Source organism: Aegilops tauschii, chromosome 6 (genome assembly GCF_002575655.3).
Source record: "Aegilops tauschii subsp. strangulata cultivar AL8/78 chromosome 6, Aet v6.0, whole genome shotgun sequence".
In the NCBI taxonomy this organism is placed as follows: Eukaryota; Viridiplantae; Streptophyta; class Magnoliopsida; order Poales; family Poaceae; genus Aegilops; species Aegilops tauschii.
Window position 1 is genome coordinate 185578679 of NC_053040.3, and position 26813 is coordinate 185605491.

Below are 26813 nucleotides of genomic sequence, written 5' to 3' on the forward strand. Positions count from 1 at the left end.
TCCAAACCCTAGTGATGCTATGTTGGATCTATATTGTTTCGACGTGTGTGCTTGGGTTGTATTAATTTAAAGTCGGACGCTCCTTGCATCTTTATTCTTAAAACTAAAATCATCCTAAACGTGTTAGCCTAGGAAAAAAGGTGAACCAACTTGTGGTTGGATGGTTATTAAGAGGACAATGGTATCCCCAGTCCACCACGGTTCAAGTTCTAGACTTGACGCCGGTGCTCGCATTTTTCTGTATTTATTTCAGGCCTTCTGACAATGTGCGTTCAGTGAGAGAAGACGTTCTCGTCGACGACGAAAGCATCTTTGGCGATTTTATCAATCTCAAGATGATGTGTCGGCTCAGCTTCTCGGAGGTGCTCATAAGGATAGGATATGCATGTGTGCGTCATAGGAATAGAGATGAGTATATATGCGTATGTATGAGCGTCTGCGTTTATACAGTTAAAAAAACCGCCTAGAAGAAATCTTAGACCGGAGACGCCTACTCCGGTTCAAGAAAAATAAAGAACCGCCCGCAAAAAGAAAAGAGAAAACAAAGAACCGGCCTCAATTTTTTGCTGAAAACCCATTCTCAAGTGCAACCCCTACCGTAACGCCTGGCCTTTCTGTCCCGGCGAGCCCAACGTAAGAGCCACGAAACAAACGATCGTCCTCGTGGCGGCAAACTTGGGAATAGGCGTGCGTGGCCGCCACGGTTTCGGTTCATACAAGTAGCGTGCAGACGGGCCATGAAGCCCTTGTGCTGCTCCCGCGATCTCCGCGGGCGCCAACCGTAAGGATCCTCTGTTTCTCCTTTAAGAAAATACTTGAATGCTTTGTGGCGTATAATCGTTCGTCGATCTCACTGTTCGTTTCTCTCTTCGATTGCTATCGTGCAGATCTGAGATCGAGCGGGGCCGTGTCAACATTGCGCTGGTGAGTGTTTCTTCATTCGACTCTGTTCGTGCCATGGTCTTATTTCAGGTTTTTCTTGGGCGCTGTGTTCCCTAGGTAATTGACTGGTTACTGCATGGTTTGAACTTGATCTGGGGATCTTGTTAGTTTCCCGTCATAATTGACATGATATCAGGCTCGGCACTAGATTGTTCGTTCGTTGGGGTTATCACACTTTGCCATGACCATGAACCGATGTATAAAGCCTGTCTGCCCCTGATGCATTGGCTAAGGATAAATTCCTTGCCATCGTTCTGTCCCCTTTAAGAGGGGATCGATCGAGTTACGTTGGGCAATATGGTCTCTGTTTTTGTTGGTAGCCTTTTAGATATCCTAGCGGGTGTACTTAGGCTGTAGTAGTTTGCATTAGCGTTTTTTGAGTGGTGCATTGTATGTTGTGCAATTGTCCTTTTAATTTGGTGATCTCCTTAGTTTTCCTCAACTATTTGTTCTGTAGCACATCACATCATTAAAGTTGGCATACAAATAAATTGGTACTCTTATTTTAAATCAGCTCCACTGCTCTTAGTTATTCTGTTTATTTTGACATTGCATCCCTTTGTCACAGTTCTCATATTCTCATGCAATCATAGTATCATTACCACCCTTTCTCATAGTTCTAATATTCTCACTTTTTGTATCGCCTAAATAATTTTGTATTTGCGTAGGTGTTGCATACTGGCAGTGGAAACAAGAATGCGTTTAAGGCACCTCATTGCCGCTGAATACAGCGGCGTCAATGTTGAGTTGGTGAAGGATTTTCAGATGGGTGTCTCCAACCATACTCCAGACTTTCTCAAGATGAATCCTATCGGAAAGGTATGCACCAAATCTTCTTCAGAAGATTGATGCAATGATATAAATCTAATAATGGCTGCTTCTTTTGCAGGTTCCTGTTCTTGAGACTCCTGACGGTCCTGTTTTTGAGAGCAATGCTATCGCACGATATGGTAAAATAGCAACCAAATGATGCTTCTTTAATCTTTCATGGACATTTATTTTGATTCAGTGATTAACCCTCTCTCCCTCACCTTCCTAAAGTTGCTCGCATGAAGGCTGACAGCCCACTTTACGGATCTTCGCTCATGGAATACGTGAGTGTTGTTTGATATTCATTCCATACATTTACTTATCAATTGTACTTGTTCTTAAAGAGTTTTTTGCTCTGTTCAGTCGCACATTGAGCAATGGATTGACTTCTCTACCACGGAGGTTGATGCTAACATTGGAAAATGGCTGTACCCACGTCTAGGATTCTACCCATATGTTGCTGTGGTAAGTGTGGCTATGAGGTGATCATGTACAATATGTTCTTTACATTGAAAAATGTGGGTCTAATCTTCTTTTGGCCCAACAGATAGAGGACACGTTTATTACTGCCTTGAAGAGAGCATTGGGTGCCCTTGACACACACCTTGCTTCAAACACATATCTTGTTGGGCATTCCGTGATTCTTGCTGATATTGTGATGGCATGCAACCTTTACCATGGCTTCACCCGGATCATGACCAAGAGTTTCACATCCGAGTTCCCTCACGTGGAAAGGTACTTCTGGACCATGGTTAACCAGCCGAACATGAAGAAGGTCATGGGGGATGTGAAGCAGGCAGAGTCCGTCCCACCAGTTCAAAAGAAGGCTGCGGCACCAAAGGAGCAAAAGCCCAAGGATGCCAAGAAGGAAGCAAAGAAGAACGAAGCCAAGAAGGAGGCCCAGAAGCCAGAGCCAGTTGAGAAAGCAGAGGAGGAAGAGGAGGCACCAAAACCAAAGCCAAAGAATGCTCTTGATTTGCTTCCTCCAAGCAAAATGATCCTTGATGAATGGAAGAAGCTGTACTCCAACACCAAGACCAACTTCCGGGAGGTTGCCATTAAAGGTCAGTTCCATTCTAAAATCCGGTAAAAAAAAGTGCAACCACATCAAGTTTCTCATCTTCTCTCTGTGTTGCAGGCTTCTGGGACATGTATGACCCGGAGGGCTACTCCCTGTGGTTCTGCGACTTCAAGTACAACGAGGAGAACACCGTGTCATTCGTGACCATGAACAAGGTGGGTGGATTCCTGCTGCGTATGGACCTGTGCCGCAAGTACGCCTTTGGGAAGATGCTTGTGATAGGCTCCGAGCCACCTTTCAAGGTCAAGGGGCTTTGGCTCTTCCGTGGCCCTAAGATCCCCAAGTTTGTCATGGAGGAGGTGTACGACATGGCCCTCTATGACTGGGCGAAGGTTGATCTCTCTGATGCGGCGCAGAAGGAGCGCGTCAGCGCCATGATCGAGGACCTGGAGCCGTTTGAGGGCGAGGCGCTGCTGGATGCGAAATGCTTCAAGTGATCTATTCTCTTTGCGTTGTGGGGCTGAGATGAGCTGTTTAGGTTTTGGTCATCGTTAGTTAAAAATTAGTTCATACTACCTGGTTGTACTAGTTAATTTTTTGCGCTACTAAAGAGTTATGGTCAGATTTTAGGGAAAAGAAACTGGAGAAGTTTGTGTCTGTCTAGTCTATGACAATACTGATGTGGATATTGGATTTGGTTTCGTGTTTTCTCTGGTGGTCCTTTCTCTTTGATAGTTGAACCGTTCACTGCATCCAAAGAATGCTGTTTTCTTGGCTGATGAATGCAAGAGGAATGCTTGGAGCTGCTATGTGGTTTCTGGGCCATGCTTTGCTTTTCATTCAGGTGTATCTGGGGTCGAGTTCCTGCTTTGCTTTTTGTTCTGATGGCTTGAAGAATGCTTTTAATCTAAAAAATAAAGAAGTGCAGGACGTCCAGATTTAAAATTGATACTAAACAAAGTAATCTGGACGCCCAGGAAAACATGACAATTCTGATTGCTTACTTTCTCCATAAAAAGAACTGTCGCCCCTGATCGAAAAAATAATGAGTATTGACTATTTCATCACACATCAATACATCATTACACCAAAAGAAGGCATCGTAATATGATTCTCCATTTTCAAAATGTGATAAAAGAGGGTGCATTTTATCGAAGAGATATCTGAAAGTATTAACATGCATTCATAGAGATTGAGATGCCAAGTAACATCTGCATACATGATATACAAGACTGCATGTGCTAAATATAAGCCTGCACTTTTTGCGGACATAAAAAACTTTTGGTTCCCTTTTTTTCCTCAACATTTTCTGTTTAAACCAACAAAAATCAAGATCCTATCTTTGTAGTGAATTCTGATTCTCAGAACCACCCCCACCCCGCTCCAAATACAGAACTGAACAATTATTTACCATGGCACAGAGCACTTCGTGTTGCGCCACATTTTCTTCACTTGGAACTAACACGCTACGCTTTCTTCAGCACCACCTTCGCGCTGCTGCAGACAATTTTCACAAAAGGATGTGCAGAACCTTTGTCCATACGCATCCATACAGCAGAGATCTTGAATATATCTCCACGGGCTTCAACATGAAAAACTTGGTCCATGTAGTAGCATAAATACTCATATTTTTCTTCTTTTTTTTGCGTTTATCCAGATATTTGTCTCACAAATTGTCAGAGGCTTTCTGTAACAAGTAGCCGCTGTAATTTCTTTAGCGGTGACAAGAGCTGGGAGAACGATGGTCGTTTGCTTGGGTCGCTGCACCAAAGATCGATGAGGTCACTGTCAGTGAGGCAAGTAGCAGCAAAAGGAGAAAATAAAAGTTGAGAAAAGCGGCATATATTATTTCAAAATGATCTGTTATCTTACTTGTCCCAACATGAAGATATTATGCTAGCAACCAGTGGGTCGACCTCTTTGGGAATGTCTAGTCGTTTGTTCTGGAACCCAACTGCTCCGACGACTTGCATTGGATTCAGCCCACTCCAAGGTACACGCAACGTTGCTAATTCCCACAGGATTACTCCAAAACTGTAGACATCACACCTGATGCCAGCATTCAATTTTCTATCAGCAGAAAAGCATGGCAGGAACAGGAGAAGAGCAACATGACTTCGGAAAACTGAACTCACATCTCATTAGCTGGCTCATTACGCAGGACCTCTGGTGCCATCCACTCCGGCTGTAGGCCAACAGGAAATACAGTCACGATAAGTTATTTACAGCAGATACACACCAGCTGAACAAGGAAAATGTAGGAGGCAATATGCCATTTGTCGGACGGAACCAATGAATCAGTAAATGATTCTAGAGGAACGGAGTATTGCACAAGAGCCAAACATAACAAAACAAAAGCATAAATAAAAAGATCAAGGATATTACTGTTCCAGCTGTCGACTTGGAGGAAAGAAAAGTATGATGCTTCAACCTTGACATCCCAAAATCTGACACCTGCATGGTAAAATACATATGTACTCTGTAAATAAAAGAAAGGATAGGATAGACATTTATTCCTGCAATAGAACTGTTGTTACTATGCAGTTGTTCAGTATTGTACTGTTAAGTTTCAGTTAGACCAACTTCACACTCGACTATACAATCAACAATTTGCGCATTTAATAACAGTACAAAGGTACATAAAAGATGACCGCATCTCTTTCTCCAAGCTCACAAACCCTACATATTTTAGGTGCTGCATCCCTCTGACATTGTTTCATAAGTACTTATTAAACAGCAGCCTAGCAAGAATACTCTTGGCTATATTCAGACTAAACTCTGAATTTTAGCCTCCACTCCGTCTGCACCTTCTCATTATATTTATGCTCATTTAATGCAAGTGCAGCATCCCATTTTGACTCGTAGCTAAGAATACCCAAATATTCATTGAACAGCTCGGCTTCACCCAAGCTGATCACTGAGTCACCAACAAGCCTATATATTAAATACTCCTGAGAATGTGTACTCTCACCTTTTGATATACCACTCTTATCATTTTTAATATACTTCATTAGTTAACTATAAGATATCCCAATCTAGTAGCATAAACAATATCACTGGGCCCCTTCAATTTTGCAATATACCCTTGATGTACATAAAAGCAGTATAAGTGCAAACTATGTAAAATATATACTCAAATTAAAATTTCCATACAACTCAATTGGCAGTATATCCAGTAATTACAAATGGAGTTTACTCAAAATCATATACAGGTACAACAGAAGTGTATATATTGTACATGAGGAGTTTACATACTCCCAGGAGTATGGAACCATTTCCTATTAAATATATAAACAAGGACATGCAATCCAGAGATCTATGTAAAAACAGGTATGGAAAATTAAGATGGGTGCACATTTTTTTTAAAGCAACATCATACCACCTTTAGACAACCCTTGATTCATCAGTGGGCAGCTAATGGTACAAATATTTATTAAAGGTGAAAGTAGACTTACAAATTACAACAAAACTAGCATGCCCGTTCATTAACTGAAAGATGATTGTGAAGAAGAGAATCACCTTAACAACCCAATTTTTGTCCACTAAAAGATTTGGTGATTTCAAATCACGATGTACAATAGTAGGATGGCTAGTGTGCAAGTAATTCATTCCTTTTGCCTGAAAGAATGAAATAAATATCAACTGACTGACAAAACAAGCCACGACAGATAACAGCAAACAAAGCAACTAGCCAAAGTTTACCACATCAAATGCCATCTTCAACCTTCGTGTTTCATCAACTTTGCTATTTGGCCGATGCAATAGGCGATATAGGCTCCCTCTGGCAAAATAAAGTACATCATTTTTGCTATAACTTGGAAGGCATTTTTTTGTTTAAAAAGAGGGAGCTGCAGAAACCTTGGAAGGTATTCGGTTAATATAGAGAGATTTGGAGGTTGCGTCACATATCCCAAGAAAAGAACTACATTGGGGTGTCTTAGCCTTGACATGATTCGCACCTAAAAGATAAGGAACTAATACACACTTAGTTGACGCACAAGTTCGATAATAGCTGACACTTTAACTGTAAGGAGACGCAAAAGTGAACTTACTTCACATTTGAATTGCTCCAGTGCAACACCTGACAAATCCTGGTCAAGGAATTTCTTTACAGCAACCTCCTGGGATAAATGAGGACAATACATTCCGATAGCAGGAATCAAAAAACAAATTAGAAATTGAGTTCCACTATAAGTCTTCCTCTTCTGACTAGGTGAATTTCTAAAACTGGATCTGACTTTTCCAGTTGGTTAACTTTTAAGGCTTATTTCAATCTTGTTAATTGGTTAGCTTTTAGTAACAGCATGCATAGAATAGCACTGCTAGAGAAAACTAGTTTTAACTTGAGTTAACTAGTTTTAACTTCATGTAACCATGACCCACCATAAATAACACAGTTTTACTATCAAATACGCATTAAACTGAATATGAAGTGCATAGAGACAACTGATCTGCACAAGAAACATCACTTCATCGGCATTAGCAACCCACCACCTTTTATTGCCTTGCAATATGAATTATATGTGATACAGTGCATAATATGTCAAAACTGAAAATTCCTAGCAAAAATATGGATATGCAAGTTCACTATGAATATGTAATTTACCGTGCCATTCCAATCTGCATGATAAACTTCCCCATATGAACCTGCGGAGGAAAATTGAAGTTCATTGAACGGAGAATACATTACAAAAAGAGAGGATCAACACAACTGATTGCAGAAGTGTAACACGAAAATTGGCTAAGAAGATAATACTTCAATAGAACTGCATAACAAGATCCAACTAATTCATTATTACTCCCCATGTTACTTAAAAAGCGCATATTTTCTTTACCTATCAAAGTCTAAAAGATTAAACTTCCAACAAATAAGAAATTTCAGAGTTGAAACATCAGAGCCTGACATTCCAATATTTCTGTAACTTCATAGAGTTTTACCAGCAGCAACAAACATAATACATTCAGTTTTGCCGCACATATGTTCCTGTGAGCTAATTTTCATTTTAGAAACTTAATGCTGCATGTTTCGATAACTTACTTCTAAACCTAAACTAACCATTTACTGCCTTGTTAGAAGGACAAGGATAGGAAATTTACAAGCATACCTAGACCAATGCGCTCTCCTATATGAAGATCTTCCCATGATATTTCATCTTCAGCAACATCATCCATAACAGAGCTGATTGTTTTCGTACTAGAACAGCTCAACTTGCCCAAATTCGCACTGCTACTTCCTGACATGTTTGCCATAGAATGTTCAGCAACCCTATCACCCTCAATTGAAATAGTACCCAAACTTCCGATAGTTGCTTCTGTATTTTCTACAGGGTATTGTCCATCTTCACAAGGTGGCAAGGGAATCTTTGGTAAAGAATCTTCAGCTACAGAACGTTCTGGTGAAATCTGACCTGTTTGACCAACTAGCAACCATCCAGGAATTTCTTTAACTTCAGGAGAAGATTTGCCCATCTCTGTTGTATTGCCAGAATTATGACTATTTTGACATGATAACAAACCAGATGGTAGCAAAGCACCACCCTCCAGGAGCAAGTCATGCAAATTTTGTGCGAACTGTGGGTCCACTACTCCAGGAACTAAATACTTGGAAGTGTCATTCACTTTCTTCTGCTGAGAAATATCGCCTTTAATGTTGAATTCATCAAATTGGCCTTCGTCGGAGATAATGCGTTGTTTAAGTGGGTTCTCTGTGTGACATGTATCTTCCAAATGTGGAGTCGGAAGTTCTAGGACAGAATTACGATCAGATGAACTTCCACCCATGTCATTTTTACTCTCATATACACCGCTAACCTGCTCAAGAGCTATGCATAGTTCTGCAACACTCTCTTCAATGGCGTCACTGCTCAGTTGACTATTGTTGGAGTCCTGAAATTGACTGACAGAAATCTCTGAAGGTATTAAGGTGCCTGGAGCTCCCATCAAGTCAACAATATATTCAGCACTGCAAAAGCCCCATAAGATTGTTTTTGTACGTCAATAAATTAAATATCCTAAGATCAAATACGAAAAGATAGTTAGCAATAATGAAAGGAACATACCTGTCAAAGTCGATTTTAACAAAGTTAATAGCGCCTTCATCTGTTCCAGTATAACATATTCCTTTGACAAGCTTGCATGGCAGATTAACTCGGTCAGCTAGTACCTGAAACCATTTTGATGAGTTGTTTTCTTTGCTCAGGGGATCCACTGCAGAAGGCAATAAAAAAACCAAATGCAATAATCTTACGGCATCTACTACATGTATGGTGCAGCAAATCCATGATCCACAAATGCATCCCTTTTATCAACTATGCATCTGGTGCAGCAAATCCATGAATCAACAACACACAGCAAACTAGGATAACTACTTTATTCAACTACCATAACTTCTTCACTAGTTATCTTGGTTGTTAGGCAACTAATCTTCAAAAGTAAATACCCTGAACAGCAGTTACACAATATAAACTATGCAATGTGACGGAAATTATTAGCATCCACCCATGCCACATTTGCTACAGTCAATATATAATGTAATGTGGCAGGTTATTGGTCACATGAACACAGGACATTTGCAGAGGTACTAACCTTAAAAAGCAGAGATCTGTGGCGCGAGAGCCCAATTCCAAGTGAACCAAGAGGAAGGGCAATACTGTTTAGCCCAGCACAGAGCTGGCGGCTCTTTGTGGACCATTCCCTGTTCATGGCATCAGCATCCTCCACTACACCACCCATGGCATCAACTACTAGGCTAGCTATCTTCTGTACAAGCTCAGCTGACGCAATTCCACCGCGTTCTGCCCTACTTTGTGCAGCAATCTCCATTGCTCTCCCCTCGAGGCGCTTCAACATGGGATCACGCTCCCGGTTCACCAAAATGACGACATAAGCAACATCTCGCCCTACGGGAATCGCCCTGAGGCTGCTCAAGGATGGGAATTTGACCTGGAAGCCCGGATCCATGGGTGCGCCACAGACGTCGTAGAAGCCATCCGAGAGTTTCTCATCGTAGTTGACCACGTTGTGGTTCCAGTAGCGGGCGGAGAGGGCCTCCATGGTGGTCCGGTCCCCGGGCGCGGCGGCCGGGCCACCCAGGCTGATGCGCTCGGCGGCGCGCATCTGAACGGAGTCCGGATCGACGAGCCCCGCGGGATCCGACGCCGAGATCGCGAGGGCGAGCCGCATGTGGTACTCCTCCTCCAGGCGCGTCATGGTCGTCTCCGCCCCCATCCCCGTCGGCTCCTCGGGGGCCGCGGCCGCCGGGGCGGGCAGCGGAGGGTCGGCAACCGCGGCGGCCACGACCGGCGGCGGCAGGGGCAACTGGGCGGAGCGCCGTTGCCGCGGGCGGTGGTGGTCGGGGGACGGGGTCGCCGCAGTGGGCCCGCCGGCGCTGGCGGTGCCGGCGCCGGCGCCGGAGAGGTGGAGCTTGCGAAGGAGGTGCTTCATGCGTGACATGGGCGGCGGCAGCGAGGGGGCATCCGGCGCGGCGAGGGTTTCGAGGACCTTCTTCTTACTCCTCCTCCTCGATCCAATCCAATCCAACACGGCTAGCTAGCTAGCTAATCCGCGGGCGGAGGTATTAAAAATCTGGTGCTATTCTAGAATAGATCCATCCAATTGCGGGGGGTACTATTCCTCCCCCGAAATATTCTATCGCGCCCAGTTGCCCTGGGCGATATATTCGTTGCTTCGCCTCGCCTTCGCCTCCTCGCGGTGAAGCCTCGAAGACGGCAGCAGTACAGTAGTACTTATCTTCCCCTCAACTTTTTTTTTCTTCCTACTGGCGTCGCGTGGCGTGGTGGTCGGGTGGGGTGAGGGTAGCGATAAAATGCTACTGAAATGGTAACGTGCGGTCTCCCGTTTCAGGGCAGAGCTACGGAAGGGGAAGGAAGGTGAGGATGACGGGGAGCGCGGGTGACGTGAATGGGTTTCGATCGTGCGGCCGTGATCTGCTCCGCTGGCGTCGAGTGTAGCGTCGGGTGTTCTCCGCTGGCGCGTGGCGTGGTCAGTGCCTCAGGCCAACTCCACCGCGTGACCCCCTGCTGTCCGGCCCGTTTATTTGGGGCAAAAGGATAAACAAGGCGGTCCGGACTCATCTGGTCCGTTTTTGTTCGTCCAATAAGAGTTTCCGAGAGTTACTTTATTCAAATTCTCTCCTTTCCAAAGCTCCACAAGGAAAAAAGAGTAATAGGCCATTTCGAGCGCAAACGTGTATCGGGTTTGGGTTGCGGCGGACAGCAAACGGACGCGTCGCTCGTTCGCGTCGGGGTTGTGTGGCAGGCGGTGACCTACCTCCCACCCGCCAACATCAATGCGCACGCGCGGCCGGCCCCGCCGGTCATCCGCACCGGCGAACGGTCGCGGTCCTTCTTAAATGGGGAAGCCGTGTACCGGTCGTCGTCCACACTCCCCCACCACCCCGTGGCCTCCTCGAAACCCGCAAACCCCCAAACCCTAGCCTCGAACTCGCCGGCCGGCCGCCCCGCAGCCATGGGGCTATGGAACTACGGCCGCAAGGGGAAGCACGACCGTGAGGCTGGCTCCTCGTCGGGACGCCGCCGCGGCTCCGTGAAGAATGAGGAGCCCGCATCACCACCGCGTCGGGCCCCCGCGCCGCCCGCGTTCTTCATCGCCCCCACGGCCGCCGGCGAGCGCGACCGGCACTACATCCACGCGGATGTATGCCGCCGTTATTGGGAGACAAGGACGCCGCTTCCCCTGGTGGGTCCCGGTGAGCGGCCGTGCGCTCGCGAGGTGATCGAGCGCCGCCGCCGCCTCCTCCCAGACGACCTCTACTATGACCCCAGGTACGCCCCCGACTCGGACCTGTGGGACACGTGGTTCCGAGACGAGCACGACACGCGACGGGCGTCCTTCTTCGCCGGCACGTCGACGGGGCCGCGGCTGGCACGTCCAGAGCATCGAGCGGCTGCTCCCCAGGTGCGCGGGCGTACGCGGGTGCGCCGCCTCACGCCCACGCCGTCGCCTTCGCCATCTCTGTTGCCACCACCACCTCCTCGCATGACAGCGAAGGAGGAGGCCCGTCTCATGGCGTGTGTCATGGAGGACTCCATGCGCACGCACGATGAGCGCCAATGGGAGGGCCTCGAGGAGATGATGGCCCTCTCCGCGGTCGGCGACGTCACCATCCCCGAGCTGGAGATGGTGGCGGCGAAGGAGGTGATGGAGGAGGCACCGGTGGACGCGTTCCACCCGGGCCTGCTGGGCCAGCAGTGCAGCTGGTCATGCATGGCTCCGGAGATGGCGCACGCCGTGGGGGGCGTGAACTGGTGCCCCATGCCGCCGCGGTCACCAGAGCGGGACACGTCGCCACGGGAGGAGGTGGTGCAAGCACCTGCCACCTTCCAACCTGCCCGGCGCACCACGGACCGCCGGCCCACCTCTGGATACCGCCGAACTACGTCGACCTCGTCAGCGACGACGACGACACCGGCGGCCACTGAAGACGGCGACGGCCATGGCATTGACGGGCGCGGCAGGAGCGCGCGGGCGGCGTTTTTTATTTTGTTTTTATGTTAATTATGGCACTGGCCGTTAAGTGAACCGTGAAACTGGGCCGTTTTGTGGCCATGACCCCTAACTTACGTTTTAAGTTTTTTTAACTGCGTTTATTTACTTTTTTAAGTCATTTTATTTTAGTTTTTCTGGAGTTTTTTCACGTCCAACACGGACATGATTTGGGGTGCGGCCGCGCGCTGGGCGCACCCACGACCCAACGGACAGAGGCGGACATGGGCGAACCCATTGCCGCCCCAAAGGGACAAAACCCGCCAAACCGGACATCCATTTGGGGTCGTGCGGTGGAGTTGGCCTCAGTGGTGTTCTCCGACCGCTAAAAACCAGAGCAATCTGAGAAACGGAAATGTTATATGCCTGATGTTTTCTGGGAAGGACGGCAAACGAAGGCGTTTTTGGCAGTTTAAGTTTTTTTTGAATAAAAAGTAGAGCAGTTTCTACCTTATGCGTTCAAAACGGGCGAAGTACCCGGATGACCAAAGTCATTTACATGAAGGTGATGTTAATGCCGCACAACTTGTGCAGCAGGCCATCACCAGACCTATGTTAAGATACAAAGAGCATGATAGAATAGTGAGAGTCAACACACATCTTACTAACTAGAATGAAAAGCAGCTGCCCAATCTAAAAGGCTCCGTCGAGCATGTTCTGAAGCACGCAGGCTCCATAGTCTCATCAATTCAATAACCCCATTGTAGACCTGGCGCCCTTGCCAAAAGGATCTATCAAAAACTTGAGCATTCCTGGCATTCCAAAGTGTGACCACGCATGCCGCGAAGAGAATATGCCATAGCTTGCCGTGCAGGGGCCTCGGTTGTTCTGAGCATAGAAAAACTTCAGCTTCTGTAGAAGATGTGGCTAGCTCCTGCAGGCCTAACTTGGACCATAGAGCTTGTGCTAGTTTGCATCAGAGTACAATGTGGTTCATCATCTCCGCAGCTGGGCATAGATCACATCCATTATGGGATACAACTCTATCCCAATGCTTCCTTAGCATATTATCTCTAGTGTTGTGTTTGTCCCAGAGTGCAATCCATAGGAAGATGCGGTGTTTGTTAGGTATGACTATGTCCCAAATGTAGCGGGCTGGCGTATAGTTTTTTCCTCTAAAGGTGAGCAGCTTGTAGAAGTAAGCAGTGCTAAGACTCTTATCCTCCAAAAGAGCATTCTGGTGTCTGGCGTACCTTCTTGGGGCTGCACATTGCTCAAGACTTCATTTAGGATTTCCAGCTCCTCTGCTGCCATGGAGGAGAGGTTTGGGTGGAGCTGAAGGTTCCATTGCCCATCTCTAAACTGGGAAGCGACTGTGCAGAACTGGGCATAGAGAAGGTAAAAAGCGTCGGGAAGGATGTCACGAGCCTACCACAGTCGAGCTAGAGGTCATACCAGAAGGCAATTCCCTGGCCATTCCCAAGTTTGCATTTGGAAGCTTCCATAACCAACTGTACGGTGGTTCTGAAACCTCTCCAAATAGTAGTATCCCGACTGTGAGGAGACCAAGAGATTTCCTTCTGGCAGTATCTCCGTGCAAACCATTTATAACACGAGGCTTCTTCCTGTTGTAGGACTTTTGCCATGAACTTGCATACCAAAGCCTTGTTACGTGCTGCAAGATCTTGTACTCCCAGCCCTCCATTCTCCTTTGGTAGCGTGACCACTTCCCATGCGACAAGGCACTGTCCCCCTGTGGCCTGGTTCTTCCCTTGCCATAGGAAGCCTCTCAAAATTTGCTCAACCTTCTCCAATGACTGTTTTGGCCATTGGAAACAGCCCATGAAGTAACTAGGTAGTGCTGCCAAGACCGCATTAATCAAGTTGAGGCGCCCCCCCCCCTAGGACAGGAAAGTGGCGAGCCAACCAGACAAACGCTTGTCCACTTTGTGTATCACAGCACTACAAAAAAAAGACACATACGTGACATTTTGGGCCGAACGAAAAAAAAATCTGTCATACTTATGACACTTCTATGACGATAATTGTGACAAAACCCGGTATCATCATAGATGTGGTGGGCTCCTACTTCTATGACAAAAAATCATGACAGAAAATGGGCTTTTCGTCCTGGGCGGGCCGGAGACGCAGCTGCATGATATTCTTTGGGCCGTCCATGACGGAAAAAACCGTGGTAGAAGCAAGGGTGAGGAAAATATCGGGGTGTTCCCGTCGGGGCCGAGCGATGCACGGAGGTTTGCGCATTTCTCTCGTACACGCACGTGCGTGGGTGCGAGGCGTTGGGCTCTAACTGAACCCGAGCGAGGCGTTCGCCTACTGAACCCGAGCGATTGCACTGTAGGCTATGCGTTACTGAACCCGAGCGATCGATTGATGGTTGTTAACTGAACCTGATCGAGCGATTCCTTCGCTACTGCTGCTAACTGACGTCGATCGATGCTGCCTCTGGATGAACAGTGAGCGTTGCTGGGGGGTTTAGATGAATAGTTCCCGGTGGGGGTGGATGAACAGGACCCCGATCGATCGAGCCGGTTGGGGCTGGATGAACAGGACCCCGTGAAGGGCTGGATGAACAGTAGACGGTGGAGGGCTAGATGAACAGTAGCCCGTGGAGGGGGGGTTGAACAAGAGCCCGTGGAGAGGGGGTTGAACAGGAGCCCGTGGAGAGGGCTGGTTGAACAGTAGCCGGTGGAGTAGCGCGTGGTGGAGGCTGGATGAACAGGAGCTCGTGGATGAACAGTCGCAGGTGGAGGCCGGAGGAGGTCGACGGTGGATGAACAGTAGCCCGTGGAGGCTGGAGGGGGTCGACGGTGGAGATGAACAGTATCCCGTGGAGTCCCGTTTTGCGGTACGCCACACCCCTCCCGATGAACAGGACCCCCGTTTCGACCGTAGCGCTCCAACACAAGTCCGTTTCCTCCGTTTTGCGGTACGCCACACCCCTCCCGATCAACAGGACCCCATTTCGACCGTAGGAGGTCCGTTTCCTCCGTTTTGCGGTACACCATACCCCTCCCGATGAACATGATCCCGTTTCGACCATGGCCGGTCGAACACAAGGCCGTTTCCTCCGTTTTGCGGTACGCCAGGCCTCGTTACCGTCGGCTGTTCCGTCCAAGCCCTCCCGATGAACATGACGACGCATTCCATTCCGACCCAGCCGGTTGGCTCCCCATGAACACGACGACGACGCAGTTTCTCCATTCCGACCCAGCCATGTACACGAGCCCTGACCGTACGTATGCGCGAGTAGGCGTTTGAGACCCCGGCCGTATGTACGTACGTGGCCGTATTTTCTTTCTTGCACACTGGCCGCTGTACGTACGTGTACATGCTACATGCGCGCCTCTACTATGACACGTGCGCGCTCTACATCGACCAGTATGTACGTACACGTTCGCGACCAGAATGACAACGCTACGTAAGCTTCAACCAGGTGGGTCCCGACTGTCAGGCACTTCCTTGCGTGCGAAGATATAGCTGGTGGGTCCCAGCAGTCAGGGGGCGAATCGTTTTTTTTTTGCCCGGACGCACTTCCTTCTGTGCGAAGATGTAGCTGGTGGGTCCCAGCAGTTAGGGGGGAAACGTTTTTTTCGCGAAATACGGTGGCCCGTCCGGTGGGTCCCCGCTGTCAGGTGCAGGAATAATTACTTTACGCGTAATAAGGAGGCACTTCCTTGCGGCCGCCGTGGACCCAGCTGTCAGCCTCTCCACGTAAAGTACTCTTCCGATGGAAGTCGTTCCTTGACCACGTTGACCACGCCGCGCCGAGAGCACCAGGGCGGTGGACGACGGCGAGGCCTAGGAAGGGGACGACGCGGAGCCGGGCAAGACGCGGCAGTGGAAGCCCGCACGGAGAGGAGTACGAGGGTTCACTAGTTCGGCTGTGGTGTGAGGCTGCCGTCACCGCAGGGCCTGGCCAGCGGTGGGAATAGTAGGGCGGTGAGGCCTCCGCGGTAGCACAGCCGGCCACGGGAGGCAGGAGCATGCGGCATGACCGGCGCTGCTTTGGGCGGCTGGAGCAAGAAGACCAGAGGTTGAAGAAGCACTACGGCCGTTGGATGGACATCGTACGGTCATTGGAGCTAGAATCGTTCATATTGACTAAGTTGACAAAGCACCTCGTCCCCGTCAACTTAGTTGGCCCACAAATCAGCCTCCCAACAAGGTGGGTCCCAACTAGCAGGGGGAGTATTTATTTTTTTGTGCGTAATAAGGAGGCACTTCCGGTGGGTCCGAGCTGACAGCGGGGGGAACATTTTTTTCGCGAAATACGGTGGCCCATCCGGTGGGTCCCAGCAGTCAGGGGGGAAACGTTTTTTCGCCAAATACGGTGGCCCATCTGGTGGGTCCCTGCTGTCAGGTGGAGGAATAATTATTTTCCGCATAATAAGGAGGCACTTCCTTGCGGCTGCCGTGGACCCAGCTGTCAGCCTCTCCACTGTAAGTGCATCTAGTGCCCCTTAGTGATTTTGGTGCATTGAAGACTTATAGGTTAAGGGACTAATGTGTTTATGAGTATACACAGGTCTATAAGTCTATGAGGAGTTTGATATTTACAGAGAAAGTCGACCCCTAAAAATGAAGTTCTTCGACTGAAGACTTTGGATTTCTGAAGACTTTCTGAAGACTTTGAAAGTGAAGAAATTGGTGTGACCTTGAAGACTTGGTATTCATTTGAGGAACATGAAGCGTGAAGACTCTTGTTTTCATAGTTTCCTTTTATCTTTCTTGAGTCATAGGAAACACCGTACTGTTAAAGGGGGTCGAGGAAATACTAAGGAAAAATTTCCATGTGATGCTCAACTCAAAATCTTACACCTACCAATCCCTTCGAGTGAAGCCATTGGAAATCTCATACAGTTCAGTCATATTCTTCAATGACAGAGACGAAGTTCTTCTGGTCGCTGAGGAATTTGTTCTGACTGAGGAGTTAGGAATTCGCTAGTGCGGATTGCCTACAAAGTGAGGAACATGATAGCCCTGAGGAATTTGATACTCAAATTTCCGACCGTTGCTGTGCTATGCGCCAGCTGTCCCAAAATATCTACCCACCTAACGGTCATATCATTGAAGGGCATTTATGTCTTATCATGTCGGGCTGCTCCCTAGGCTATAAATAGCCGCCCCCTACAACCACTAGCTGGTTGGCTACTCCGAGAGAAACTGACACTTGTCATTTGAGAGCATCCCATCCTCCGAGGACTTTGAGCGAAAATCATCAAGTGAGGAAAAACCCAAACCCAAACACCTACAAACCCAAAGTGATTGAGCATCACTGAAGATATTGATCCTGCGTGGATCCGACGCTTGTTACCTTTGAAGACTGTGCTTCTTCCAGACGGTTAGGCGTCATGGTCTAGAGCATCCAAGAGGAATTGTGGATCGCCGAGTGACCGAGTTTGTGAAGGTTCGAAAGTCACGTGAAGACTTACCACGAGTGATTGGACGAGGCCTGTGTGACCTTAGTTCAAGGAGAATACGGTGAGGACTGTGTGTCCTCAGGTTTAAATACCGTTTGTTCAATCGCAATCTCACTACATCGAAATAGTAAAAAAGGTGTCACCTCACTCAGTTCGAGGGATGGCTAGAACCAGCCAATGTCAGAGAACTCCCTCGCCGCTCCAACCAGATGTACAACTGAGACAACAGTTGGAACTGGTCTACCAGATCATTGTCTTCACCAAGCCAACTAGTTCTATTTCCTCAACTCTTTCATTTCCTCATAACTGTGTTGTGCACTTGTTCATATCTGTGTTTTGAAGACTTTGACTGAAGACTTTCTCAATTTCCTCAACTCAATTTCTTCAGTCTGTTTGTCTTCATCCTGTGTTATCCTGTGATTACGCTTTCTGTACTCTGCGCTTGTCTTCATTTCATCATGATGACTATGATTGTGTTCTGTTATGTTTACTTCTGAGTACTTATTCCGCTGCAAGTAGTTCTTCGCTAAGGAATTTCCTCACCCGCAAATTCCTCAGTGAAGAATTCATAAAAATCACATATTCACCCCCCTCTAGTCGATATAATGCACTTTCAATTGGTATCAGAGCAAGGTACTCCCTTGTTCTGTGTGATTTTTGTTTAACCGCCTGGAGTTTTAGTTATGTCGACCGCAGGTATGATCAAGGTCTCTGCTGGGTGTCCTACCTTCGATGGGACGGACTACCCCTATTGGAAGAATAAGATGCGAATGCATCTTGAGGCAATTGATAACGATCTCTGGTATGTTGTGGAAAATGGTGTTCCGTCAGTCACACCTTCTCTGAACGCTACTGATGTGAAGAGATTCAAGGAACTCGATTCTCAAGCGAAGAATATCATATGTGGCCATCTGAGCAAAGGACAGTATGGAAGAGTGAGTGCTTTGGAAACTACTAAGCTTATCTGGGATAGGTTGTCCAAAGTTAATGAAGGAGTCTCAACACAACGTGACTCTCGAGTTGATGTTCTTCGCAATCTCTTCAACCGCTTCAAAAGACTCGACAATGAAAATGTTCAAAAAACCTTCGATCGCCTCACTGACATCTCAAATGAGCTTCAAGCGCTTGGTGCCACCGACATCACCGATCATGAGGTGGTGAAGAAATTGCTGAGATCGCTTGATTCCTCATTTGATACTCTGGCATTGATGATACAAGAACGTGCTGATTACAAGTCACTTGATCCCGCTGATATCCTCGAGAGGCTAAATACTCATGAGTTCCAACTTGCTGAGAAGAGAGATCTCTATGGTTTGAGCTATGGCAGATCACGTGCACTGAAGGCCAAGACAGTTTCTGAGTCTGAAGATGAAGATTCTGGTAGCAGCCTTGGTGATCCTGAAGAACTGAGCCATGAGCTAGCACTGCTCGTGAAGAAATTCCAGAAGTTCTCTAGACATGGTCGCTTTGGAAAATCCTCAAGGAGCAATGATTCCTCATCCAGTGACTACAAGAAGAGGCTTTGTCACAAATGCAAGAAACCTGGACACTACATTCAAGATTGTCCTCAGTGGGAAAAGGAATCAAAGAAGAAGAAATATAAGGATTACAGTTCTGATGATGCGAAGAAAAAGAAGAAATCCTCAAAATCTTCATCATCAAAATCCTCGAAGTCTTCTTCTCACAAGAAGAGCAGCTCCAACAAGGCTCGGGCATTCATTGGCAAGGAAATGGACTCTGAGGCTGAATCTGAGGAACATGAGGAAGAGGAGGCATCTGAGGAGTCCGAGTCAGGTGTGGCGATCCTAGCCCTCGCCACCGCATTCGTCAGCAAGTCTATCTTCAACTCTGAAGAAAATGACCTCACCAACAAGGCTGATGAAGGCAATAATGACTACGCTCCCACCTATTGCTTCATGGCAAAGGGTGCCAAGGTACTCAAATATACCTCCTCTGACTCAAGTGAGAATGAATCTGATGAAAACCTCAAGCCCAGCTACTCTAAACTTGCTAAAATTGTTGTGAAACAACAAAGGGCTTTTGAAAAGGTTCAAAACATGCTAGACAAAAGTGATGATATGTTGGGTGAAGAAATGGATCGCACTAAAACCTTGACTGAAAATCTTCAGAGACTTCAGACTAGGTTTGACAACCTTCAAGGTCATTATAACACTCTCTTATCTGATCATGAGAAGCTTTCTTATGAATTTCTTCAGAGAAAGCAAGATCTTGAAAAGCTAAGAGTGAGTTATGAAGATCTTCAGAAGGAGCGAGATTCATTACTTGCTCAACAAATCAGCGCTGCTCAGGAAGAATTTGTTCCTCCATGTTTGAAGTGCATTGAACGTGAATCTGCTAATTCTTCACCTGAATGTTCAAATGCTTCTAATGTTACAAATTCTTCACCTGCCTCTGCTATCACTAATTCCTCATATGAGGACATTGCTAGTATCACTGATGATGCAGGGCTGAAGGAATTGTACATGACAGACATGTACAAAAGCCTCAAAGGGCATCAGACTCTTTGTGATGTTCTTAAAAAGCAGATCCTCAACAGGAACCCTAGGAAAGAGGGTATTGCCTTTGAGAGGAAACTCAATGCTGATGGTACATATTGGAAGCCTGAGCAGTACCCCAAAACCTCATGGGTTGCTGCAAAGGGACCTCCAGTTGATCCATCCAATTTATTTGGCTTTACATGTGAATCTTCTCACTCTTCTGATGAGTCATTTGACTCCAACTATAAACTGTTCAAAAATTAGAATGGTGAAGTATTTGCTAGATATGTTGGTACTAACTACAGGAACGGTTCCCCTATGAAGAAAATCTGGGTTTCCAAAAGGTGCCTTGCAAGTCTTCAGGTGAATGTCCTCATGACACCACCTGTGAAGAATAGGAACCCCAGATCAAATTCTTCATATGGACCAAATTCTTCATATGGATCCAAGTCCTCATATGGACCAAATTCCTCACGTGGATCAAATTCCTCAAAAGGATCAAAGTCCTCATATGATCATTATCGTGCTAACCCCTCTGTTTCGCAGGGAAGAGCTAAGCGCTATGAATATGTGCATTATTCTTCAAACCATTATGTTCATAAGTCCTCGAAGAATTTCTCTGCTTATTCATATGCTTATCCTAACTCCTCTTATGTGAAACAAAGTGGACTGGCTTCTATGCCACCTTTCTCGTATGGAGCTCGCAGAGTGATGAACTCTTTGCCACCCCTTCAGATGTGGGTGGTGAAGAAAAAGAACTAATCTCTTCTGCAGGGTCAGGTCTCCAGACGTGCGAAAACGTCTGAAGAATTTGCTGGAGACCTGAAAAGTGCCTGAAAGGACGCAGGCTAATCATGAAGAAATGAACTCTCATTTCTCACGTCCTCATACTGCTTTATCTGTTCTGTTACTTGATGAAATTGATCTGATGAATTGATGTCATATTCTTCACTGATGAAGTATATGAGTTCGTAAGCTGCACTAATTCATCTGCAGGATGATCAACCCAAAGCCACTGAGTGGGTCCTCGATAGTGGATGTACAAATCACATGACTGGTGACAAGAATCTATTGATGGATGCTCCCTTATCTCCATCGCATCTGAAGCATATCATCTTCGCTGACAAAGGCAAAAGTCAGGTATTGGGTCTAGGTAAGGTTGCGATCTCAAAGGATCGACACATGGACAAAGTCATGCTTGTCGAGTCCTTAGGATACAGCCTCATGTCTGTCTCAATGCTTTGCGATTTTGATATGGTTGTTGTCTTTGGCAAGTATCGTTGTGTTGTGATCATAGAAGCTGACAATTCCAAATTCTTCGAAGGCTTTAGGAGAGGAGACTTGTATATTGTTGATTTCTCTACAGGACCACAACCAGCCGTGTGCCTACTTGCAAAAGCTTCAGAAGGCTGGCTTTGGCATCGACGACTTGGTCATGCAGGCATGAGGAATTTGCACACGCTTGCAAATAAGAAGCATGTCATTGGCATTGAGAATGTCAAATTCCTCAAGGGTCACTTATGCGGAGCCTGTGAAGCTGGGAAGATGACAAAGGCTAAGCATCCAGCGAAGACTATCATGACCACTACTCGACCATTTGAATTGCTTCACATGGATCTCTTCGGTCCTAACCATTATTCTGCAGTTTCAAATGATGCATCTCAATATGGCTTTGTTATTGTTGATGATTACTCTCGATACACATGGGTACACATTGTTACTTACAAACATGAAGTGCAGGAAGTCTTCAAACGATTTTCCTCGAGGGCTTCAACCAACTTTGGTGTGAAGATCAAGCACATCAGAAGTGACAATGGAACTGAGTTCAAGAATTCTGGTCTTGATGACTATCTTGATGAACTTGGTATTACTCATGAGTTATCTGCTCCTTATACTCCTCAGCAGAATGGCGTCGTGGAGCGCAAGAACAGGACTCTTGCTGAGATGGCTTGCACTCTGCTTGATGAATACAAAACGCCTCGTCGTTTCTGGATTGATGCAATTTATACTGCGTGCCACATCATCAATAGAGTATATCTTCACAAATTCTTCAAGAAGACTGCCTATGAACTCCTCACTGACAAGAAACCCAATGTGAGTTATTTCAAAGTCTTCGGTGCTAAATGTTGGATTAGAGATCCTCATCACAACTCTAAATTTGCACCGAAAGCACATGAAGGTTTCATGCTTGGTTACGGAAAGGACTCGCACACCTACAGAGTCTTCAACAACGTTCTTCACAAGGTTGTTGAAAATGTAGATGTGCGGTTCGATGAAACTAATGGCTCACAAAGAGAGCACCTACCTTCTGTGATAGATGAACCAGCACCTGAGGAAACTATCAAGTTCAAGGCTACTGAGGATGTCATTCCAACCGAAGAATCTGCTGAAGGATTCATTCCAGAACATGAAGAACGTCGAGCTGAGGCACCTGAAGAAAATGGTGCTGAAGAAAATGCTGATCAAATTCCTCGACGACAACCAACTCATCCTCGCGTTGCAAAAGAAGTGCAAGTTGAAAAGATCATCGATGACATTGAAGCACCAGGCCATGCAAGAAGAATTACATCAATTCGAGCTCAACAACGTCTGGGAACTGGTCAAACGTCCAGATCCTCGCAAGCACAATATCATTGGCACAAAGTGGATCTACCGCAACAAGCAAGATGAAAATGGCCTTGTGGTGATGAATAAGGCACGGCTAGTAGCTCAAGGCTACACACAGGTTGAAGGAATTGATTTCGATGAAACTTTTGCACCTGTTGCTAGACTTGCGGCTATTCGCATATTACTTGCTTATGCTAACCATCATGATATCACTTTATATCAAATGGATGTGAAAAGTGCATTCCTCAATGGTAAGCTTGAGAAAGAAGTATATGTTGCTCAACCCCCAGGTTTTGAAGATCCAAAGAATCCTGACAAAGTATTCAGACTCAATAAGGCCCTCTATGGCCTCAAGCAGGCCCCTCGGGCGTGGTATGATACTTTAAAGGAATTCCTCATGAAGAAAGGCTTCAAACCCGGTTCACTCGACCCTACTCTTTTCACTAAATCTTATGATGGTGAACTGTTTGTGTGCCAAATATATGTTGATGATATTATCTTTGGCTGTACTGACCAACGTTATAGTGATGAATTTGCCTATATGATGAGTGAAGAATATCAAAGGTCTATGATGGGAGAATTGAAATTCTTCTTAGGTCTTCAAATTTGTCAACAACGCAATGGCATATTCATATCTCAGGAGAAATACCTCAAGGATGTACTGAGGAAATTCGGCATGCAAGATTGCAAAGGCGTCAAAATTCCAATGCCCACAAATGGCCATCTATGCACTAATGAAAATGGTATTGACTTCGATCAAAAGGTATACCGCTCCATGATTGGTTCTTTATTGTACTTATGTGCATCTAGGCCAGATATAATGCTTAGTGTTTGCATGTGTGCCCGATTTCAAGCTACACCGAAGGAATCGCACCATAAGGCTGTGAAACATATTCTTCGATATCTAGCTCACACACCAACACTTGGATTATGGTACCCCAAGGGCTCGGCTTTTGATCTCATTGGATATTCAGACTCTAACTATGCAGCGGAATTGAGGATTTGGATATTCAGACTCTAACTATGCAGCGGAATTGGATATTCAGACTCTAACTATTCAGACTCTACACTTGGATTATGGTACCCCAACAGGTGCAAAAGTTTCATCAAAATCAATTCCTTCAACCTGTGTGTAGCCTTGAACTACTAGCCGTGCCTTATTCCTCACCACAAGGCCATTTTCATCTTGCTTGTTGCGGTAGATCCACTTTGTGCCAATGATATTGTGCTTGCGAGGATCTGGACGTTTGACCAATTCCCAGACGTTGTTGAGCTCGAATTGATGTAATTCTTCTTGCATAGCTTGAATCCACTCAGGCTCCAGAAATGCTTCATCTACCTTAGTGGGCTCTGTAATAGAGACAAAAGCATAGTGCCCACAAAAGTTAGATAAATGTGAAGCTCTTGAGCATGTGAGAGGACCTAGTGCTTCAATGTCATCGATGATCTTTTCAACTTGCACTTCTTTTGCAACGCGAGGATGAGCTGGTTGTCGTCGAGGAATTTGATCATCATTTTCTTCAGCACCATTTTCTTCAGCATTTTCTTCAGGTGCATTAGCTCGACATTCTTCACGTTCTGGAATGAATTCTTCAGCAGATTCTTCGGTTGGAATGACATCCTCAGTAGCCTTGAGCTTGATAGATTCCTCAGGTGCTGGTTCATCTATCACAGAAGGTAGGTGCTCTCTTTGCGAGCCATTAGTTTCATCGAACCGCACATCTACAGTTTCAAGAACCTTGTGAAGAACGTTGTTGAAGACTCTGTAGGTGTGCGAGTCCTTTCCGTAACCAAGCATGAAACCTTCATGTGCTTTCGGTGCAAATTTAGAGTTGTGATGAGGATCTCTAATCCAACATTTAGCACCGAAGACTTTGAAATAACTCACATTGGGTTTCTTGTCAGTGAGGAGTTCATAGGCAGTCTTCTTGAAGAATTTGTGAAGATATACTCTATTGATGATGTGGCACGCAGTATAAATTGCATCAATCCAGAAACGACGAGGCGTTTTGTATTCATCAAGCAGAGTGCAAGCCATCTCAGCAAGAGTCCTGTTCTTGCGCTCCACGACGCCATTCTGCTGAGGAGTATAAGGAGCAGATAACTCATGAGTAATACCAAGTTCATCAAGATAGTCATCAAGACCAGAATTCTTGAACTCAGTTCCATTGTCACTTCTGATGTGCTTGATCTTCACACCAAAGTTGGTTGAAGCCCTCGAGGAAAATCGTTTGAAGACTTCCTGCACTTCATGTTTGTAAGTAACAATGTGTACCCATGTGTATCGAGAGTAATCATCAACAATAACAAAGCCATATTGAGATGCATCATTTGAAACTGCAGAATAATGGTTAGGACCGAAGAGATCCATGTGAAGCAATTCAAATGGTCGAGTAGTGGTCATGATAGTCTTCGCTGGATGCTTAGCCTTTGTCATCTTCCCAGCTTCACAGGCTCCGCATAAGTGACCCTTGAGGAATTTGACATTCTCAATGCCAATGACATGCTTCTTATTTGCAAGCGTGTGCAAATTCCTCATGCCTGCATGACCAAGTCGTCGATGCCAAAGCCAGCCTTCTGAAGCTTTTGCAAGTAGGCACACGGCTGGTTGTGGTCCTGTAGAGAAATCAACAATATACAAGTCTCCTCTCCTAAAGCCTTCGAAGAATTTGGAATTGTCAGCTTCTATGATCACAACACAACGATACTTGCCAAAGACAACAACCATATCAAAATCGCAAAGCATTGAGACAGACATGAGGCTGTATCCTAAGGACTCGACAAGCATGACTTTGTCCATGTGTCGATCCTTTGAGATCGCAACCTTAACTAGACCCAATACCTGACTTTTGCCTTTGTCAGCGAAGATGATATGCTTCAGATGCGATGGTGATAAGGGAGCATCCATTAATAGATTCTTGTCACCAGTCATGTGATTTGTACATCCACTATCGAGGACCCACTCAGTGGCTTTGGGTTGATCATCCTGCAGATGAATTAGTGCAGCTTACGAACTCATGTACTTCATCAGTGAAGAATATGACATCAATTCATCAGATCAATTTCATCAAGTAATAGAACAGATAAATCAGTATGAGGACGTGAGAAATGAGAGTTCATTTCTTCATGATTAGCCTGCGTCCTTTCAGGCACTTTTCAGGTCTCCAGCAAATTCTTCAGACGTTTTCGCACGTCTGGAGACCTGACCCTGCAGAAGAGATTAGTTCTTTTTCTTCACCACCCACATCTGAAGGGGTGGCAAATAGTTCATCACTCTGCGAGCTCCATACGAGAAAGGTGGCATAGAAGCCAGCCCATTTCGTTTCACATAAGAGGTGTTTGGGTAAGCATACGAATAAGCAGAGAAATTCTTCGAGGACTTATGAACATAATGGTTAGAAGAATAATGCTCATATTCATAGCCCTTAGCTCTTCCCTGTGAAACAGAGTTGTTAGCACGATGATATTCATATGAGGACTTTGATCCTTTTGAGGAGTTTGATCCGTATGAGGACTTGGATCCATATGAAGAATTTGATCTGGGGTTCCTATTCTTCTCAGGTGGTGTCATGAGGACATTCACCTGAAGACTTTCAAGGCACCTTTTGGGAACCCAGATTTTCTTCATAGGGGAACCGTTCCTGCAGTTAGTACCAACATATCTAGCTAATACTTCACCATTCTGATTTTTGAACAGTTTATAGTTGGAGTCAAATGACTCATCAGAAGAGTGAGAAGATTCACATGTAAAGCCAGATAAATTGGATGGATCAGCTGGAGGTCCCTTTGCAGCAACCCATGAGATTTTGGGGTACTGCTCAGGCTTCCAATATGTACCATCAGAATTGAGTTTCCTCTCAAAGGCAATACCCTCTTTCCTAGGGTTCCTATTGAGGATCTGCTTTTTAAGCACATCATAAAGAGTCTGATGCCCTTTGAGGCTTTTGTACATGCCTGTCATGTACAATTCCTTCAGCCCTGCATCATCAGTGATACTAGCAATGTTCTCAAATGAGGAATTAGTGA

The 26813-nt window shown here is 46.0% G+C and overlaps 2 protein-coding genes across 3 annotated transcripts; one reads left to right on the forward strand and one right to left on the reverse strand.

Moving 5' to 3' along the window:
• The first annotated feature begins 730 nt into the window (after positions 1-730).
• LOC109765253 (elongation factor 1-gamma 2) lies at positions 731-3481 on the forward strand. Of its 2 annotated transcripts, XM_020324037.4 has the most exons (8): positions 731-781; positions 888-924; positions 1611-1761; positions 1832-1892; positions 1984-2036; positions 2116-2217; positions 2300-2816; positions 2891-3481. In XM_020324037.4, the coding sequence occupies exons 3-8, from the start codon at positions 1639-1641 to the stop codon at positions 3268-3270; spliced, it is 1236 nt and encodes a 411-aa protein (XP_020179626.1). In that variant the 5' UTR covers positions 731-781; positions 888-924; positions 1611-1638; the 3' UTR covers positions 3271-3481. The 2 variants fall into 2 exon arrangements, with proteins under 2 accessions (XP_020179626.1, XP_045085771.1); XM_045229836.1 differs by lacking the exon at positions 731-781 and having other exon boundaries at positions 792-924.
• A 438-nt stretch (positions 3482-3919) lies between these two features.
• Positions 3920-10624, reverse strand: LOC109765252 (probable serine/threonine-protein kinase SIS8). Its single transcript, XM_020324036.4, has 12 exons — positions 9359-10624; positions 8833-8936; positions 7879-8735; positions 7380-7420; positions 6826-6894; positions 6632-6732; positions 6476-6554; positions 6293-6391; positions 5159-5227; positions 4909-4958; positions 4646-4822; positions 3920-4534 (listed from the first exon to the last, which is right to left on the reverse strand). The coding sequence occupies exons 1-12, from the start codon at positions 10223-10225 to the stop codon at positions 4450-4452; spliced, it is 2598 nt and encodes an 865-aa protein (XP_020179625.1). The 5' UTR covers positions 10226-10624; the 3' UTR covers positions 3920-4449.
• Between the last annotated feature and the right edge of the window lie 16189 nt (positions 10625-26813).

Coding starts and splice junctions, on each gene's coding strand:
- LOC109765253 (XM_020324037.4), top strand. CDS start 1,639: ATGCGTTTAAGGCACCTCATTGCCGCTGAATACAGCGGCGTCAATGTT. Junction 2,037..2,115: donor GATCTTCGCTCATGGAATAC/GTGAGTGTTGTT, acceptor TGCTCTGTTCAG/TCGCACATTGAGCAATGGAT. Junction 2,817..2,890: donor CCGGGAGGTTGCCATTAAAG/GTCAGTTCCATT, acceptor TCTGTGTTGCAG/GCTTCTGGGACATGTATGAC.
- LOC109765252 (XM_020324036.4), bottom strand. CDS start 10,225: ATGTCACGCATGAAGCACCTCCTTCGCAAGCTCCACCTCTCCGGCGCC. Junction 8,736..8,832: donor GTTAAAATCGACTTTGACAG/GTATGTTCCTTT, acceptor GGGCTTTTGCAG/TGCTGAATATATTGTTGACT. Junction 5,228..6,292: donor ACAAAAATTGGGTTGTTAAG/GTGATTCTCTTC, acceptor TTTACCATGCAG/GTGTCAGATTTTGGGATGTC.